The 16,959-nt window shown below is 34.9% G+C and overlaps 1 protein-coding gene across 1 annotated transcript in view; it reads right to left on the bottom strand.

The window, feature by feature from the left end:
- VWA3B (von Willebrand factor A domain containing 3B) overlaps positions 1 to 16,959 on the bottom strand; it is a 68,857-nt gene that overhangs the window by 25,506 nt on the left and 26,392 nt on the right. Inside the window, 9 exon segments of the mRNA XM_009883132.1 lie at positions 2,803 to 2,959; positions 3,080 to 3,119; positions 4,217 to 4,381; positions 5,019 to 5,194; positions 6,735 to 6,862; positions 8,341 to 8,523; positions 10,893 to 10,991; positions 14,214 to 14,345; positions 15,811 to 15,949. Of these exon segments, the coding sequence (XP_009881434.1) occupies positions 2,803 to 2,959; positions 3,080 to 3,119; positions 4,217 to 4,381; positions 5,019 to 5,194; positions 6,735 to 6,862; positions 8,341 to 8,523; positions 10,893 to 10,991; positions 14,214 to 14,345; positions 15,811 to 15,949 (1,219 nt within the window).

The raw sequence follows: 16,959 nt of genomic DNA, 5'->3' as shown, positions 1-16,959 counted from the left end.
GGCTTCACCATGTAGAAGCCCTCTCCTACATTCCCTTACAAATCCCCAGTGCAAACAGCATCATTTGCAAAATTAATATTTAATACAGTTCATAAAACACTTTGAATAGAATATGAGTGGCAGACAAACATAAACACATTATTACAGCATTGAAGAATAAAACCAGAACAGAATGTCTTCTTAGCAAATAGAAAACTTGAAATAGTATGCACAGTTTGAGAGCAATAAAAACTGCTCACAAAGTCAAGAGAAATTTGACAGATTCGGCTGACAGAAATAACAGGGAAGCTTTTTTAGTGCCAAAATGTTTTGTCATTTTTCTAAATTAAATACTTAAATTTTCATATCAAAAGAATTCACTTCTTTCAAAATGGCTTTTATTTTAAAACCAAAATTTCAGATTTTTAAAGACAAAACCAAAGCAAAATAACCCTAGAAAAATCTTTCTTATTTTAGACCTAACAAGATGTTTTGGTTGGCTGAATCTGAACGTGATTCTTCTGAGCAAAGCACTGAGTCAAAACTTCATGACTTGTAAAGCTGTACTTAAGATGCCACAATCTGCAACAGATACTCGGACAGTTCTATGGGAAGGTTTGCTCCAGAACTACCACAGCATAATTTAGACAAGCCCCCAAACCATTTTTTTTTTTTTTAAATATGAATCTGATGGGTAGTTTAATGAATTAACCCTTTTGAAATAACTCAGATGAAACCGACAGGTCACATACAACTGAAAACAACAGGTCAGCCTCTTGTTAAGGAACAGTTGTCATGGAAACCTTTTGCTTGCTGCATCTCCAAGGTGAGAAAACTGCTCATAGTTACTCCATCACCACTGCTAGCGAAGACCGAAAATAAAAATTATACTATGCCCAAAGAAGCAAACAAGGCTTTCTGCATTCCACAATAAGAAAACTAAAATCTCAGAAGGAAGAATGGAAAAATGTCTGTACATTTACTATCTTCAATGAAGTCTTCTGAAGTACTGGAATAATCAAGATTCTTAATCAATTTGTTAATGTCTCCTATTCAAGCTCTGTGTCTAGTCCCAGAAACTATTTTCTGCTTTTCCTTGATATGCTGGCATGCGACTTGAGGGAGAACGGGTTCCATAGCTCATAAATTCTATTAGTTCCACCTCATGTGCAACCCCCAACCTTCTTTTTCTTTTCTATACGCTGCTTCAGATCCAGAAAAATCCATGCCCGTACACGTAGAACACTAATTCTCCACTGCCTGAGAAACTGAGTGTCTCCATACAACTAATGGGGATTAGCAGGTACAAAAAAAGTGGTGAAAATTATATATATTTTTGCGTTTATATCCCTGAATCTAAAGAAAGCCCATGGATCCCTGTTTAGATTCTGTACAGCAGCTGTTCATTCTAAGAACACTGAACTATTTCAGCCCTGAAATAGGCTACCCTAAGCTCCCATGAACTATCATCAAAAATTACCTGTATCACTTGCTGAATCATGGCTTCGACTATTTTTAAAGACCATTATGTTTTACAGACACTGTTTTTTGCAAATAGCAGTTCAAATTCAGCTCAGGATTGTCTCAAAAGGATTCGAAGGAGTCTCAACTTAGAAACATGGCAGAAAAAGCTCTCCTTAGCAGGTGTATTCAGAAGAAGATGGGAAAACAAGTGACTGCTCAGAAATCAGTCATAAGAGTTATGTGAAAGTCATAATGTCTTTTGTTTGACATTTCACTTAGATTGTTTCATACAGTTTAGTAATCATTGAATATCTGATTTTTTTTTTTAAATGGCTATTTTACATCTGAAATGTTAAAATGTACAATTTTTAATGCTTTTGATACAACAAGCCTTCTTTTTATAGCATACAAAAAATATCACACTTCAAAAAAATCCTTAAAGATCTTGGGTTTGACTTGCTTTTACTAAAACAGAGGATCTGGTTTTGCTTCCACAGTCTGCATGCTATAGCAAAAATTCCCATTCCTAAATTTAAAAAACAAACATGAAAGCTTTAAAATGTACAAATGTGTACATTTGTAATAAATATTTTACTCAGCTGTATAACACATCCTATTCCAAAACCCTTGCTTACCTCTTATTATTTAAACAGATGCTGTTTAGCTTTTACTTTGAGTATTGTTTAAAAAAACAGTTTTTATTAGTTAAAATGAGCTGCAACATATTCATAGGACTTTCATAGGATGCATCACACAAGAAGAATTAGAGCAACTTGCCACAAAATGGATTTCCTGTAAATGGTATGGCAATTAGAGCTTCATGATACACAATCTTTTGTGAATTTTGTACCTCCAGAATCTCACAATTGTCTACACCTACCAGAATTAAATTTTAATTACTGAACTCCAATACTTTTCAAAAGATCTTAGCAGACACATGTAAACCTTGAGAATGCACAAATGCACAAACTGTGCACCTGCACAGTTTTCTGAATGACTTTATGGATGTAAAGTACATACTTCAGTGAATTAATATGTATCACCAGAGGCCGTGGTGCTCATGAAATTGCTGAACACCTGATGGCTGCACACTGCCATCAGCTGGTAACTGTGAAAGAAAAATATATAGCTCAAAAACTTAAGGGTAAAGTCTGCAAGAAATACTATTAACTATCAGTTTTATCTCCTTACTGATGCAGGAATGAACATTCAGATATGCATTATACACTTAGTGCACATCAACCATCTACAATGAACACTAGAAAATGCAATTTTGACATTTATAGAAATGAACAAAAAAATCCTTTTGGAAACAATACCAAGTTTTATGTTTGTTTTGGAACAGTGTAAGAGTTTTACCTCATCAAATACTTTAGAAACTACATGCTTGTCCAAAACTGGAATGTATTTGGCACCACGAGGGACAGCTGTAGGAGCTAAGGCATCCATGATGGTGAGTCGCCTAGCAACCAAGCCATGAGTCTTTAACCAAAGAGCCGAAGACATATCTAGAGAACTAGAAAAAAGAGACTGTAAGATGTAGCACAAGGTAGAAATACATTTGAGAAGTTTGAAATTACTGAAGAAGAATCTAAACTATAATTTTCGTGACATATTGACATATGCACACACATACCTTTCAGATGTCCTTTTTACAGCTTTCTGTATTTTCAGATCTAAGATAGAATATTTGCATTTCATTATTTCAGTTTTTGTGCACACAAAAGTATACATTAATAAGCTGACACATAATAGCATCATTTTTTTTATATGAACCTATTAGCAGTGTCACAAAGATTACACAATAATGTCCCTTTCAGTTGCTAAATTAATCAATAAGAATTATGTTTCCTGTGTTTCGTGGTGCTTGATCAATAGTAACAGTGTTACTATATGCCTCATGAGCCCTAGTTAATCAATAAGGAAATTTATAAAATAGGTGGAGAATAATTTATTTTAAAAAAAATTAACTTTGTATGTATTTTTTATAACCCAAAATGAAAGATCATCCAGTTTATTCCCCAATCCAAGATGTGATACCAAGTACTATCACTAATGAGTTGGCCAGGAGTGGCTAATTTAAGGTATACCGCTATGAAAATTTGTATAAAAAGTATATAAAGAACTAAAAATAAGGCACTGAAATATAAAAGAAGCCAAACATCTTTAAGTATCATAGATGAGGTTTTAGAACAACTTAGAGGACCTATCATAAAGTTCAGAGTTGCGTGAATTACTGAGGAAAAGGAAAACTATCCAGATATGTATACAAGCCCTATTGGAAATACTTTTGTCTTTACATATGTGTCTGCCCCAGATAGCATGTTTTTTGCAAGTCTAAGTATTTCAATAAAGTGCAACCTCCCTTTACACTGGTACTGCAGAATTAGAACCAGAATTAGAACCATCACTCCCAGCTTTACCCTCACCGTTGAACATAACTACAAATTACTGTATCACAACTATCTATTACTATATAACAAGATTCTCAAGATCTTTTTATTCTGTTGATAAGAAGCAATTTTCAGCAGTCTATAGTATAGCTGTATCACAGCTGCCACATACTGATAGAGCTGTTGGAAACTGAATAGTTTGGGCACGGGCTGGAGTCTGGCTGCAGCTGTAAGGACCTTGTTACAATACCCTCCCGAGTGTCCAGCTCTCTGCTTCTCTGCTGCGTCCCAGTCCTTTGTACTGCAGGTCTGCAGAGTTTTGCCTCAAATGAGGTGCCATCAGTTACAAATGAAGCAAGAGATACTATCGTCTGCCCCACCCAGAGCTTCCTCATCTGTCAACTTGCCTTTGAAAACGGTTGCACATTTCACACTCTTTTTGACAGAAAAACTCTTCTTTCCAGGAGATATTTCTTCCTCTGGGCTTTCTTCCCTTGATTTCACGCTATGGCTCAGGATTCGCAGCAGACTCATCTTTGTTTGCTCTGTAGGTGTTGAAAGAGAAAGAAAGGAAGAGCTAACTTACTGCTCAAATAATGCCTGGGATTTTTGAGTTCCTCTTTGGTGTCCAGTCCCAATTTTTAAGGGACTGCCTACACAAGACCTCAAATACAAAATTACTTCAGCACTGACTTGTACTTTTTACTTTCCCAAGGATGAAGACTTCTTCTACATCAGCTGGGTAAACTTGGTTTTGTACTGCATACAAAGGATACTTCAAAGAGAAACGTAGTGTTACAGGGGTAGTGAGGAGAAATATTAGCGTAAGTGATGTTGTAACTAGTGAAACACAGATCGGCTCTTCATTCTTGCCAATGACGTACTTATTTAGAATAAAAGAGATAAGGGTTGAATATCTACTGTTAAAAAACTGTTTACAGAGCTTTCAAAACATTCTGTCAAAATGGTTAATCTTTCATTTGTCTGTTTGGGTCAAATGAGTAAGATGGTTGAAAAGTAAAACCGAAGAGAAGTGAGTTATAATTTCAGAAAGATGACTATTTAAGTCATCAACGGCTTCATTTGTTCCCACAAGGAGGGATGCTACTTGGTATTTTTAAAAGAATCTTTTCAAGTTAGTGAGTAAATTCTGCTAACAACTGCAGTTCATTTTAGTCTTACCTGCATATAATGCTTTCTTCTGTCGGGCTGGACTGTCAGCAGTGGTTTGCCAGGTTTGCTGATGCGGTGTCAGTGCTCGCTTTTCTGAAGCACAAGGCGGCCTGCTGCTAAGAGTAGTACTCAGCTCTTCAGCGTCTTCAGTTACAGAAGACACAGTATGTGTCTGCTTGTGATTACTGCTTGTAAGTGACAAAAAGAAGAAACAAGCAAGAAATCACCTCAAACATATGTCACTGGTTTAAAAAAAACCTACTAAGCTGAAGTCTTTTGGTAATTTAAATACTCATTTTGCTTCCAACAGTGCAAAATATTTTCTCTGTTATCCTTGTCTGCATTTCAAAGGGGAGTTCAAAGGAGGTTAAAAAATTCTTAGGTTTTTAAACTATTTAAACGTTTTTTCTTAGTCTATTTAAAAGATGTTCATTACTTTTAAGGCAGCACCCTTGTATATTTTTAATAAAGACAGAATATTCTGTAATAGCCGCTGTGAATTCTGGGGGCAAGAGTAAACCGACCATCAGAGCAATGAAAATAACTAACACACACACGCGTATATATACATATATATCTAGATATATGCATATATCTAAATATATATACACACATGTATATGCCTACATCCCAGCATTAATAAAAAATAAAATGTGCAAATTCTGAAATAAACACTCATCTACTTTTTTATATTGGACATCCTACCTGCCCCTCCACACATATGACATCGTCCCACAGCAGTCTCCACTTTTAATTTATTTTACTTTATTTTTAATACCTTTATTTCAACTTGCTGGTTTTAACAGATTTCTGTCTTAAAAAACTGATTGGGTTTTTTTTAAATGTATTTTTTTTTGCTTTTGTACTATTACTGCACAGACAAATAAGGCACCTAGCAGGCTATTTTTTTATTAAGGCTGTGCTCCTATAGGGATTAAAAGTAACTTCCTGTTTGAAGCTACTGTTTGTTTCTGTTTGTTCCCCAAACTCAGTATATTCAGACATGCAGAAAACTTTTCCACAGTGGCTCAGGAGTCTGCCCCCAGTGTGCCGTGGATGGACCTCTTTTTGAACAGTCATTCTTGGCACTGTGAGATTTTCAGCATGTTTTTCAACTGATGCTGAACACAAACATATTTTTAATGATGAGATTACTTATCTTTTGATAAAAAGAAAGGATAAATATGGCATGAACATACAGATACACATTGTAAAATCCAAAAATGTGAAAAGAAGTAAGCTGAATTTCATTTATGATGTTTGCCGTCTTTTAAGCAAATACATTTGTATGTGACTTATGTTTCAATCAGCATATTCCAATGAGTAGCAATTTAGTCATGAAGTACCAAGTCAGGTCTACCAATAGGACAATAATTTTTTGTGAACTCTCTAGCTCAGAGGTACCAACTTTACCAAGTGCTGGAGACAGAGGAATATTTTCACCTCTTTGCTTTACTCCCAATAATTTAAGACTATTGATATATTTGAGATCATTCTGTTTCAGGTATCACAGTATTGGTGTATTTTTCCAGATTTTTCTTTTCCATTACTGTAACTGGTTAAAAAAAACCCCAAACAAACAAAACTAAAAGCAAACCAAAACCAACAATCTTTCTTTTTAAAAGAGGAGAATGCCAGAGGTTAAAAATGCAACACAATGAAAAAGGAGCAATGTAACAGATAGCTCGTAGCTCTTATTAATGTAATAGCAGTATGAGGACATACTTATTCTCTGGATCATTTTCTCTATTATAACAATCCATCATCAGACATTCAGCATGAAAGGTCTTCACTGTCTCTAGGTCTCTCTCTCCTTGTTCAATCTCTCTTTTCAAAAGATGTATGTCTTCACTCTAACAAAAAGAAAATAAAATGGTTTTTTTTACAATTACTCCTAAACTTGTTTCACTTCTGAACTGAAACTATGCAAGCTCTGATAATAATTTTGAATAATGACTCAGTTAGGACAGCTGCATAATTTTGTGTACTTTTTCAGGTAGTCTCTCTGTTTCCTAAATCAAAGTTTATTTTGTTTGCTTTCTGTATGTATGAACAAGCTTATAGAAAACAAGATTAAAATGTGCTTGGCAATACATCCTTTCAAATTATTCTTCCTTTTCAGGAAAATGACAAGCATTCCTTAAAAAGCCAGATACCACTTGAGATACAAACAGCCATATTTCTGGATAGTGTAATGAGGTCAGTAGCTCCCCTCATTCCCAGCAAGTATGCAAATAAATAAACAAACAGATAAAATACAAGATATGTACATTACAGCTGTTGCCCTGTCATTCTACAGATCACAGCTGTGTCACATACTGTCCCTGAAAAACGTGAAGTAAAAACCATACTCTTCAAGTAAATATTGGAACTGACTGGGAATCATTTAGACTACAGGAGGAAACAGGAAGAAAATTCCAGTGATGATCCCTTTACAACTCCCACAGGTCCAGAAGTCTGGAGATGGACAACAGACTCTGTCCCTCATACTTCCAACATACACAGTGTCACACAGTCCACTTCAGCAGAATCACCGAAATTGCCCAGTACACTCTCTGGTATCTTTCAAGAGCTGGTGTATTTTCACATCTTCCTTCTGATCAGTGTCTGCAAAGTTCTAAATTTCCTCCTACTGCCTCATTCCTGGTTCTTCTCATTGTTCTGCTACCACCATTTCTAAAATTTGTGGAACTAATTAACTGACTTTTAACTTTAATTAAAAACAAGAATATGATTTATATTGGGTGTTTCTGTTAGTCTATTCAGAAAATTCCTATTGGGGATTGTTAGATTGAGCTGCTTAGTCACACTTGATAGGTCACTGCTATTCTAGTCATTTTATGCTTTAGAGATCTCTCCCAGTGACTATAGTAGAGCAAACTTCCAGCAAAATTCATAGAATCATTCATTCATCATCATGCAAACTGAGCTCTACATTCTCTCATTTATTAACAGAACACAAACCACAGATTCATTTAAAACACTAACTTATTTCTGAGGCAACTGAAATCACGTATGTTTCTTCCAGATCTGAATTTAACCTATATGGTTTTTGGGTTGGGTGGGGTTTTTTGGGGGAGGACCGTGGGTGGTTTTGTGACAGAAGCAGTACAAATTAATGTTGCATGATATTTGGGCTTTTATTGTTGTGGTCTAATAAAATTTAGTAAGCAAAAAATGGCACACTCAATGCTTTCACATCACTTCAAATCTGGATAGTATTAACACTCTTTTTTTAATAATCTATTGTAATATGAAATCACAGTAATGTGAGTCCTGTGGTTCCATCAATAGCGTAAAAAACCAAACACATTTGTTTTCAAATACTCACAACAATAAACTCTGCAGTGTCAGGATCAGTCAAATAAATGTTGTAATAATGAAACCGTCCCCCTGTTTCAGTAGCCAGTTTGTATAAAAATTTATTAGCTTCTATATCATCACAGTTGAAGGATACAGTATGGATGGGAATTTTACGATGAAGCTGGACTTGAGCCAGAATTATTTGAGGGGGCTGAAAATCAAAAAATGTATATTAAACATGTGGCATCTAGAAATGTATCTATCAACATATGAAGAATTTGTAAGAATCTAATCAGTCATACTGTTGCTTAGAGACAGATACAGATCAGTTAAAAGCATATATTCTACGTGGATTGCTATTTCATAATTATATAAAATCAGCTAATTTAAAATTGAATTTGAAACACACATAATGCATTAAGGCACAGGATACCCTAATAAATAAAATCTAAATTATAATATAATCAGCACTCTCTGTTTCTGAAGTCTTAAAGGAAATTAGAAAATTAAACTACTACATTGGTGTTTAGTATCACTGGATGTATATAATTGAATATTTTTGGATGTATATAACTGTTTTCTGGTATTGATTCAATTGTTCAGTTGAACCAATTGTCAATTGGTTCAATGATAAGTTGATTCAATACCAGAAAACAAAATAGAGGCTGAGAAAATAGGAAAGCTAGTTTTCTTCATTTGATAAAGAAATAAAAATTAGGTGAGGAAGTAAAGATCTACCACGTCTAAAAATTTTGAAGGATCCAGTAGAAAGAAATTCTCTAACTTTTGATAACACTTTTGTTGTTCAGAATACTGTCATAAATCTTGATAAATTTAGCTTTCTGCTGATATTTGCAATATATTTATTTGTTGCACTTTAATAGTTAAAAGCAATCTTGGTCATTTCCTCTTTTTCATCAAAAAAGTATAGTATAAATCATAAAAGCCATTATTAATCAGGTAAAAAGAAATTAAATGTTAATTAATTTCTAAATTAATAAAAATATTAAGATGAAGACTCTGAATGAGTGTACGTTAAGCGAAATTATTCTTTCATAAAATATGAATATACACTCCTAGCTAGCAAAAGTAAATATGAAAATGCAAAGATTTTGATCAGTTGTAAATTGAGTTTTAATAAGTGACAGTCAATATCAGCTTATCTTTAGAAAATATCAAGATTAAAACTAAAATTAAAACTAACATTAAAAGATAATTTGAAGTTTCTCATCTGCTGACTGAAATCAGGTTTACATTTTGATATTCAAATTACTTTGTAGCATATAAATCCACTCTTCCCCATGGGCCACTTTCCCTTTATCAAGAAAAATGGAACAAAAAGTGAGCCTTTAGCATTTTTCTTCCTTATCAAGGTGTACAGAAATTATTTCTGAAAGTTTGTGATGCTTTATGAATCCTAGATTTATTGTATACGCTTCAGTAATTAATTTTTATGTGCCCTTCAGCCCAGCTATTTACCTATGTCAGAGTTTTGCTGCATATCTGCCATTACAACCAAGCTAAATTTTCAAGGGCAAATAAAGTATTCTCAGCATACCAGCTAATTTTCACTATGCATTACAGCTTCAAAGCTCAATTCTACCTAATCTGCATCGTTACATCTTATCAACGACTGTTTTTTTTCCAGTTTTTAGTTGGTTTTATATAATGTGATATAATATGAAATGGCCTCATAATGGCAACAGTTAAAGCTAGACTTAAAGTATCTCCAGATCACTGCTACTCCAGAATTGCACCAGAATTGCAGATCAAATTTGACTCAGTAGGATAAAAATGGAATTCATTATCCTACAGAGACCTAATGGAACAATATTAATGGTAACATCTTTATATGAAAATAATGTAAATTAATAATTGGGCCCTTACTCCTCAGATATGACATAACCTTTGTGTAAGCTCTGCAACAGAAGGTAGGAACATACATACCTATATATTTGATGTGTTCTTTGGGCAAAAATGTCGAACACAAACTTGGGGTTTTTTTTACTTCGCTATCAATCATTTTCTTTTCAGGTTTTCAAGCCATCACACAAGATTTAAGGGTTTTAATATTTCAATCCAACCATATCATGGGGCCATCATTATTTTCTGATTTTTAATTCATGAGATATTTGTACTAAGTTAGGGAGATATTTTATTTAACACAAATCCTAACCTTGATACTAACATACAGCTTTAATGTTGAGTTACCAGATCCTTAAAATAACTCACGAGAAATGTCATGAGTTATCATGTACCAAAGAGTTTTAATAAGTGACAGTCAATATCAGCTTATCTTGAGAAAATATCAAGATTAAAACTAAAATTAAAACTAACATTAAAAGATAATTTGAAGTTTCTCATCAGTTATCATGTACCAAAGACCGGACTGTGGGTGGAGAGTTCTAATCAAAACCCATTCACAAACTGCACATTTCTCAGATACAATTTTTCAAGATTATGACAATGTCCAGGAGACTCAGCTCTGGAGGTATGATATTCATCTCATACTTCAGCCTTCTGCCACCATGACTGTAGCACCACATTACCGTGTTTTCTGTTTTCTCATCTCAGAAATACCTGGTCAGGTCTCCCATCAGTCAAGAGATAAACAGCCTGAGTGTCAGTATCGGCAAAAGCAATCTGGAGAGCTTTGAGTGTATTTGTGGAACTTCCAACCTAAGAAACAAAAAAGAAAAAGACAAAGAAACAGCTATAAATACTAACAGTTCTTTGCCCCCATTCTTAAATTCATATGACAGTTTACTGATGCAAGGGATATTACAGAACCGAAATGAGTAATATATTTATATATTTATAGGTGAAAATATTTATGTCAAATAGCTAGAAAAATCAAATAAGGTGTCAAAGTAGCATAAATTGGTACCAAATTGGTATTCAGTGCTTATGGAAAAACACATAAGAAAAATACTGGCAACAGAAATAGGAGCTGTAGAAGCAAAAGCAATCACTAAAAGACTATAAACAGATAGCAAGAAGTGAGATAAAAGTTCTATTCGATTATATTTTCCCACTGCTGCTCCTGATAGCACACTCATCACACTCTCTTGCAATATATATTTTACTTAACTTTATATACTTTATATAAACTTATATACTTATATCTTTATATATATACTAAAGTATATATATATACTTTACTTAACCCAATAATTCAAAAGCTGCACAAAGGAGTTGCACAAGTTTATTTCTCAAAAATAGGTAAAGGACTTCCTTGTTTTCTGAACAATATTTTTTTTCAGACTATCTCCAATCTACACCCTCAGCACATCAATGTAAACATCATTTATTTTTTAGCACAGAGGTTAGCTATAACCACAAAACATACACAGTAAAGCAATACTGTGCCCCTTAAAAATTCATATTTGAGTAATACTAGCACTTTTCCTGTGTCATTCACAAACTTAGTGATCATGATCTGTCTTCTTTCTTTTTAGACTAAATGCAACTCTAAACTCACTGAAATGCATTTCATCGCTTATGGAAACCTAAAAACTACATTTTACATCTTCAGACTTCCACCTTTCAAAACTTCAGTGTACAAAACCTTCAAATTTAAGGGAAAGGTAAGGATTTATCAGTATGGAAAAGTATTTCACCAGCTCTTAGTCCTAGTCTTTCAGCGGGGCCACAGCAAAATCCCTGAAAAGGTATGAGTCTGTTTTATGCTAGTATAACACCCCGAGTCCTAGTCTGGAGGGCAGTGAGGATTGCAGTGGTGTAAGTGAGAAGAGACTTAGGATCCACATATATAATGCATTACAGAAGATAGATGTAAATAACTATCTCTGACCCACATATGCAAAAATTATTTCTTCAGTCCTGTTAATTGTGTTAAAACTTGTTCCAGTCCATCCCTCCAGGAAACAGTTGTATTAGAATAGGCTCAGTAAATCAGGCGAAATGGAATAGGAGGTACACTCTGAGAGTGGCTCTGTAAGAATGTACGGGCCAGGCAACAAGACAGTTCAGATGCTTTATAATCCAATCTTCTAATGCACAAACAATCCTTACCAGTACTCACTCGTAAGACAGAACTAGCCTGAACCATTCTCTTTGTGTTAAGTAAGTATATCTAATATTCCTAATGTTTTAGTAAGCATTATAAAGTTTTAGGCACACATCACTCATTATTATATGCAAATTTGCCATCCTGGCTCTTTTCAATAATGGTACATGGTTTTGATCTGATTTGAAACAAAACAACTTCTTCCACTATATCATGGCAAAATACTGTGGATGTTGATGATGTGAAGGAAATAGCTATATACCTTATGATAAAAGCTGTTAATTTTAGATTTCTCAGTTGCTACTATTTCAGATGGACACTGTTTTTATCACTGTTTAAACAAAGTTGACATGCTTCAAATACGTGGCATAATCACCACCAAAATTTTAAATGTTATCACCTCTAAAGGATTTTTAAGGAACAGTTAGTTACTGTTTATAGCTCAGCCTCCTTATTCAACATCCTGGGACCAAAGTGCATAAAATGAGATCAAAGGACCTACTCTGATTAATATTCCAGAGCAATCCTCTGTTCATTTCAACTTCACTATAAAGCCAGCTTCCTGATCTCAGACTTAACGCCTGCACTGCTTTAAACAAACTAAAAGGTCAGCAGCAGATGTCACCCCTGAAGAAAGCAGGCTGTTCTTATACCATTCTCTGTACCATTTCAGATGTCTAGATCTGAACTTAGAGGGAAATTTATAATCAACGATTCACAACTTCATGAATAATCATGAAAAAGGCCACTCCCAAATGCATATACAAGATGGCATCAAAGTATAGTAGTTCAAAGTATTATTGAACATGCATGATGCTGTACCATGTATATGGCTTAAACAGAGCCATTTTTTCAAGTCTCAAGAAAGGCAGTAAAATGAAGTTTATTGACCTCAGTTATAAGTATTCACCAACTACTCAGTGAGGCTACACTAATACTTCCTTTTCTCCATGTGTTTGTTAGTACTTTCTGAGAATACCAAATTATTCATCTTGATCTGTAGACTCAAAGCTATTATGTAGCTTCCACAATTCCCTCATCCCCAGGAATTTCATGATTATGCTTGAAGAACAGCTGTCAAAATGCTGAGGACTTCTATTATATAAACGTGTTTTTTGTGTTAGAAAACATAACATGGGATAGATCTGTACTGTTGTATGACTGATTTTCAGTCCTGTGCTCATAACATTGCTGTCCACATTTGACACATTACCTGGTCCTAAAGCTGCTGACAGTTGAAGTCTGGTGGCTGACTATGGCTGACTACAAGCATTTCTACTCTGTTTCAGGGAAAAATCCACAGATTTTGGCCACTGTCAGAGAAAGAATATTGGGTAGATAGACAGACATTTGGTCTGAGTATGGTTGCTCTCATGTTCCTATGAAGGCTAAAGCCAGCTGTCTATCTATGCACCAAAAGGGACTAGAAATGCTCCTCCAGCTCACTGGCACCGGTTTCCTGTATCACCTCTGAGCTGTAAGCCTGCCAGTGACACCCCTCATCCATGCAGCATCCCTGCAGCAAGAGTGACAAATTTAGACACAGGGTCTGAGCACTATCATGGTTCCTACAGAAATCAAATTGGCCAAAGTTTGCATTGTGGCTACTAAACATAGCAGGCTGCAAGTTGAATGAATACGATCTTATAAACAAGTCCACTGTTAAGGGATTACTATAGCTGACAAAGATAATACATTTTGATCAGATCTATTAAAGTCTATACATAGATCTACTAAAGTCTATACATCATCTATATTTCCAGCTTACTCCAGTCAAATACTTAGTCAATCCAAAAATAAGCCAGCCATACAGAAAGACACAAATACAACTTCGTACAAACACACTTTGTGATAATTAGTTTCCATGTTACCTCAAGCCCTTTTATCCAAAGCCAAGCATCTTGCAAATTTTCCTCATTAACTTCAGCAAGTTTCTCTTGCCATGCCACCGCCTGGGCACTAAATTTCACAAAGTTAAATCTCTTCTTGCATCTCAATTGTTCCTGCAAGAGACAGCATCTGAATCTTACTCAGTGTTAAAAGAAAGAATACTTACTGACTAGTAGGAGTTGTTTTAGTTAATATATAGTTGATCATATGGTTCCAATAAATTATGATAACATTCAGTTATGGTATACAGAGACATACACAGAGACAACTATTGCCTGCAATTATTAAGATTACTTGAACTTCCCCATGTAAGTCCCCATTTACTCATATTTCTCAAACTACTTAACAGCAAATGTCTAGGAGGGCAAGAAAGAGAGAGATGAAACTGGGTATGAACAGTGGTATGAGGAAGAGATTAAGACTGCTGACCAAAGGAAATTGAAATCAGAATCAAAGAAAGACATCATTTGGAGGAGAACGAGAATAAAATTTAGAGAACTGGCAAGGGGAACTAGGACAGCAAGAGAGAATTAAGTTAAGAATTTGCTGAAGTTGCTTTTGGACAGAAGTTATAAGGAGGGAAAGATTTGTGCAAGCTAGTACAAAGTTTCAGAGTCTGGAATCTTTGCCTTCCTTTCATCACCACTTCTGTGCAGCTGCCTGTGAAACCTTCTGGCACAGTATCTACTCATTTTCTAGTGCTGATCTGCCTAGAGGACCACATCATACTACGTCCTATCACTTTTGCACTTAGCTCAAAAACCTCTGTTACAGTTTTACATTTTCTAGCCCTCATAATGATTGCTATCAATGCCAGACTGGTGGAATTTTTGTCAGTTACTCCTCTCAGGTCTAAAAACATAACAATTAATCATGTTTTAACAGTGCCTGTTTCTCTCCAATATTAACGTAAGCTTAGGTGACATCATGGTGGATTTCTAAAACTAGGTGAGATAAATCCTATCTTAGGTGTGCCTCCCAGTACTCACTGGTTTTGAGGTACTTCTGCACTTTGCAAGTCCTTTGCAAAGTTCTGAGTTACTGTAAGATGCACGCAAGTCAAAAACATTCTACACCCTCTATTGTAAAAGTATGAAAGTGAATCTAGAACACACATTACAAATTCCAACATGCCAGTGGAACCGGATGACGCTGCTTAAAAATAAAAATGAAGATGCCAAAAAGTGTTTCATTGCATAGGTTTTTTTGGTTTGCCTTCCTTTCATCACCACTTCTGTGTTTCATTGCACAGGTTTTTTTGGTTTTTTTCTTTAGTTTCTTTTCTTTTTTTTTACGAGGCAGGTGGCCTGAGGGAAAGAAGAGCTACTTCAGTTTTTTTAATTTTTAACATTTTCTCCATTTTTTTTTCAAATATTTGTAGAAATGAGGAAAAAATATACATTTTTAACTGACAAATTAGCACACCAAGAAAAATCAAAATATTCTTATAAAGCTGTTATATTTAAAAATCATTAAAAAAAACCCAACCAACAAACAAACCTAGATTAATAACCATACAGAAAAGATCAGCTTACTCTAAAATGCAGCTCAGTCATCAGAATCATCATTTTATCATACCTGTATGAGCTGAAATATTTTCTCCTTCACCTGTGGCAGCTTATCCTTCATAGACTGAGATGTATCAATAAGAATATAGACATCATCTTCAAACACATTCCCAAAGAGCCCTCTGCTTCCTTGTTGGAGCCACTTGATCCTGGGGGAGGGGAAAAAAAAATACCGAAACCTGGTCTGTAAGACCTTTGGAGCTTTTCATATCAGAATCTAACAGGATGGACCTTTTTATCACTTCTGTACTTCTTATTCTTTTTCCCTAAGCACCTGTTAGTACTCACTGTCAAAAGTGGTATATTGGCCTTGATGAACCGATCCTTTGTCACTACATAACAACACAAGACATTTTTATTTTCTAATTTCAGTAGGAATCTGGAGACAGACAAAACAGACAAAGCAATACAGTACCTTTATAAAGTCAACTATTAGGTAGCTTGAGCTGGGAAATCCCATGAGGAAGTAAATATAACTATTGCCCCTGTAACTGATCTCCATGAACTGAACTCATGAAATCATTTAAACATATGTTAATACACTTCCCTGAAAAGGGAGCTGCTTGAGAACGTATTCTGCAAGGAACTTGAGGACTTTGAAGAATCTTAATAGAACACAGATGCTTCACTGCTTTGCTGACCTTGAGCCTTAAATACAGACTTAGTTTTACATTTTAAATAGGATTTAAGCATGCCTGCCAGTTAAATACGTGCATACATACTGCTGTGTACAAGAACATTTCCTCAGTAATGGCTGCAGCAGGTCCAAATCTGATTTCCCTTGAGAGTCATAATCTACTTGTCTACTCTGAAACAGAGACATTTAACAGACGGAATATAATGGCCCTGGGAAAAATATTACTCATCTCTATAGAGGTTTATAAAAATGATATAATGGAAATGTAAAGTATCCTATTACATTTGCTACTGATAGCTATTTTGCTGTTGGTTATTTCCCCCAAAGCATTTGATGAGGTCTACCAAGACTTTTTAACAATGAGATGAACTATTCAAAACAGTAAACCCATAATCTTGGCTTGGATTTCAAAAATATAAACTCAACAAAACCCTTTACCTCAAATTTTCCTTTCACAGTATGTTAATGTTATCCTAAATACTGCAAGATGAAGATAAACCAAAAGGAATAACAAAATTCCAT

This window comes from Charadrius vociferus, unplaced genomic scaffold (assembly GCF_000708025.1).
Source record: "Charadrius vociferus isolate BGI_N301 unplaced genomic scaffold, ASM70802v2 scaffold92, whole genome shotgun sequence".
Lineage (NCBI taxonomy): Eukaryota > Metazoa > Chordata > Aves > Charadriiformes > Charadriidae > Charadrius > Charadrius vociferus.
The sequence above is the reverse complement of the archived record's forward strand: the minus strand, read 5'-3'. Positions and strand labels throughout refer to the sequence as shown.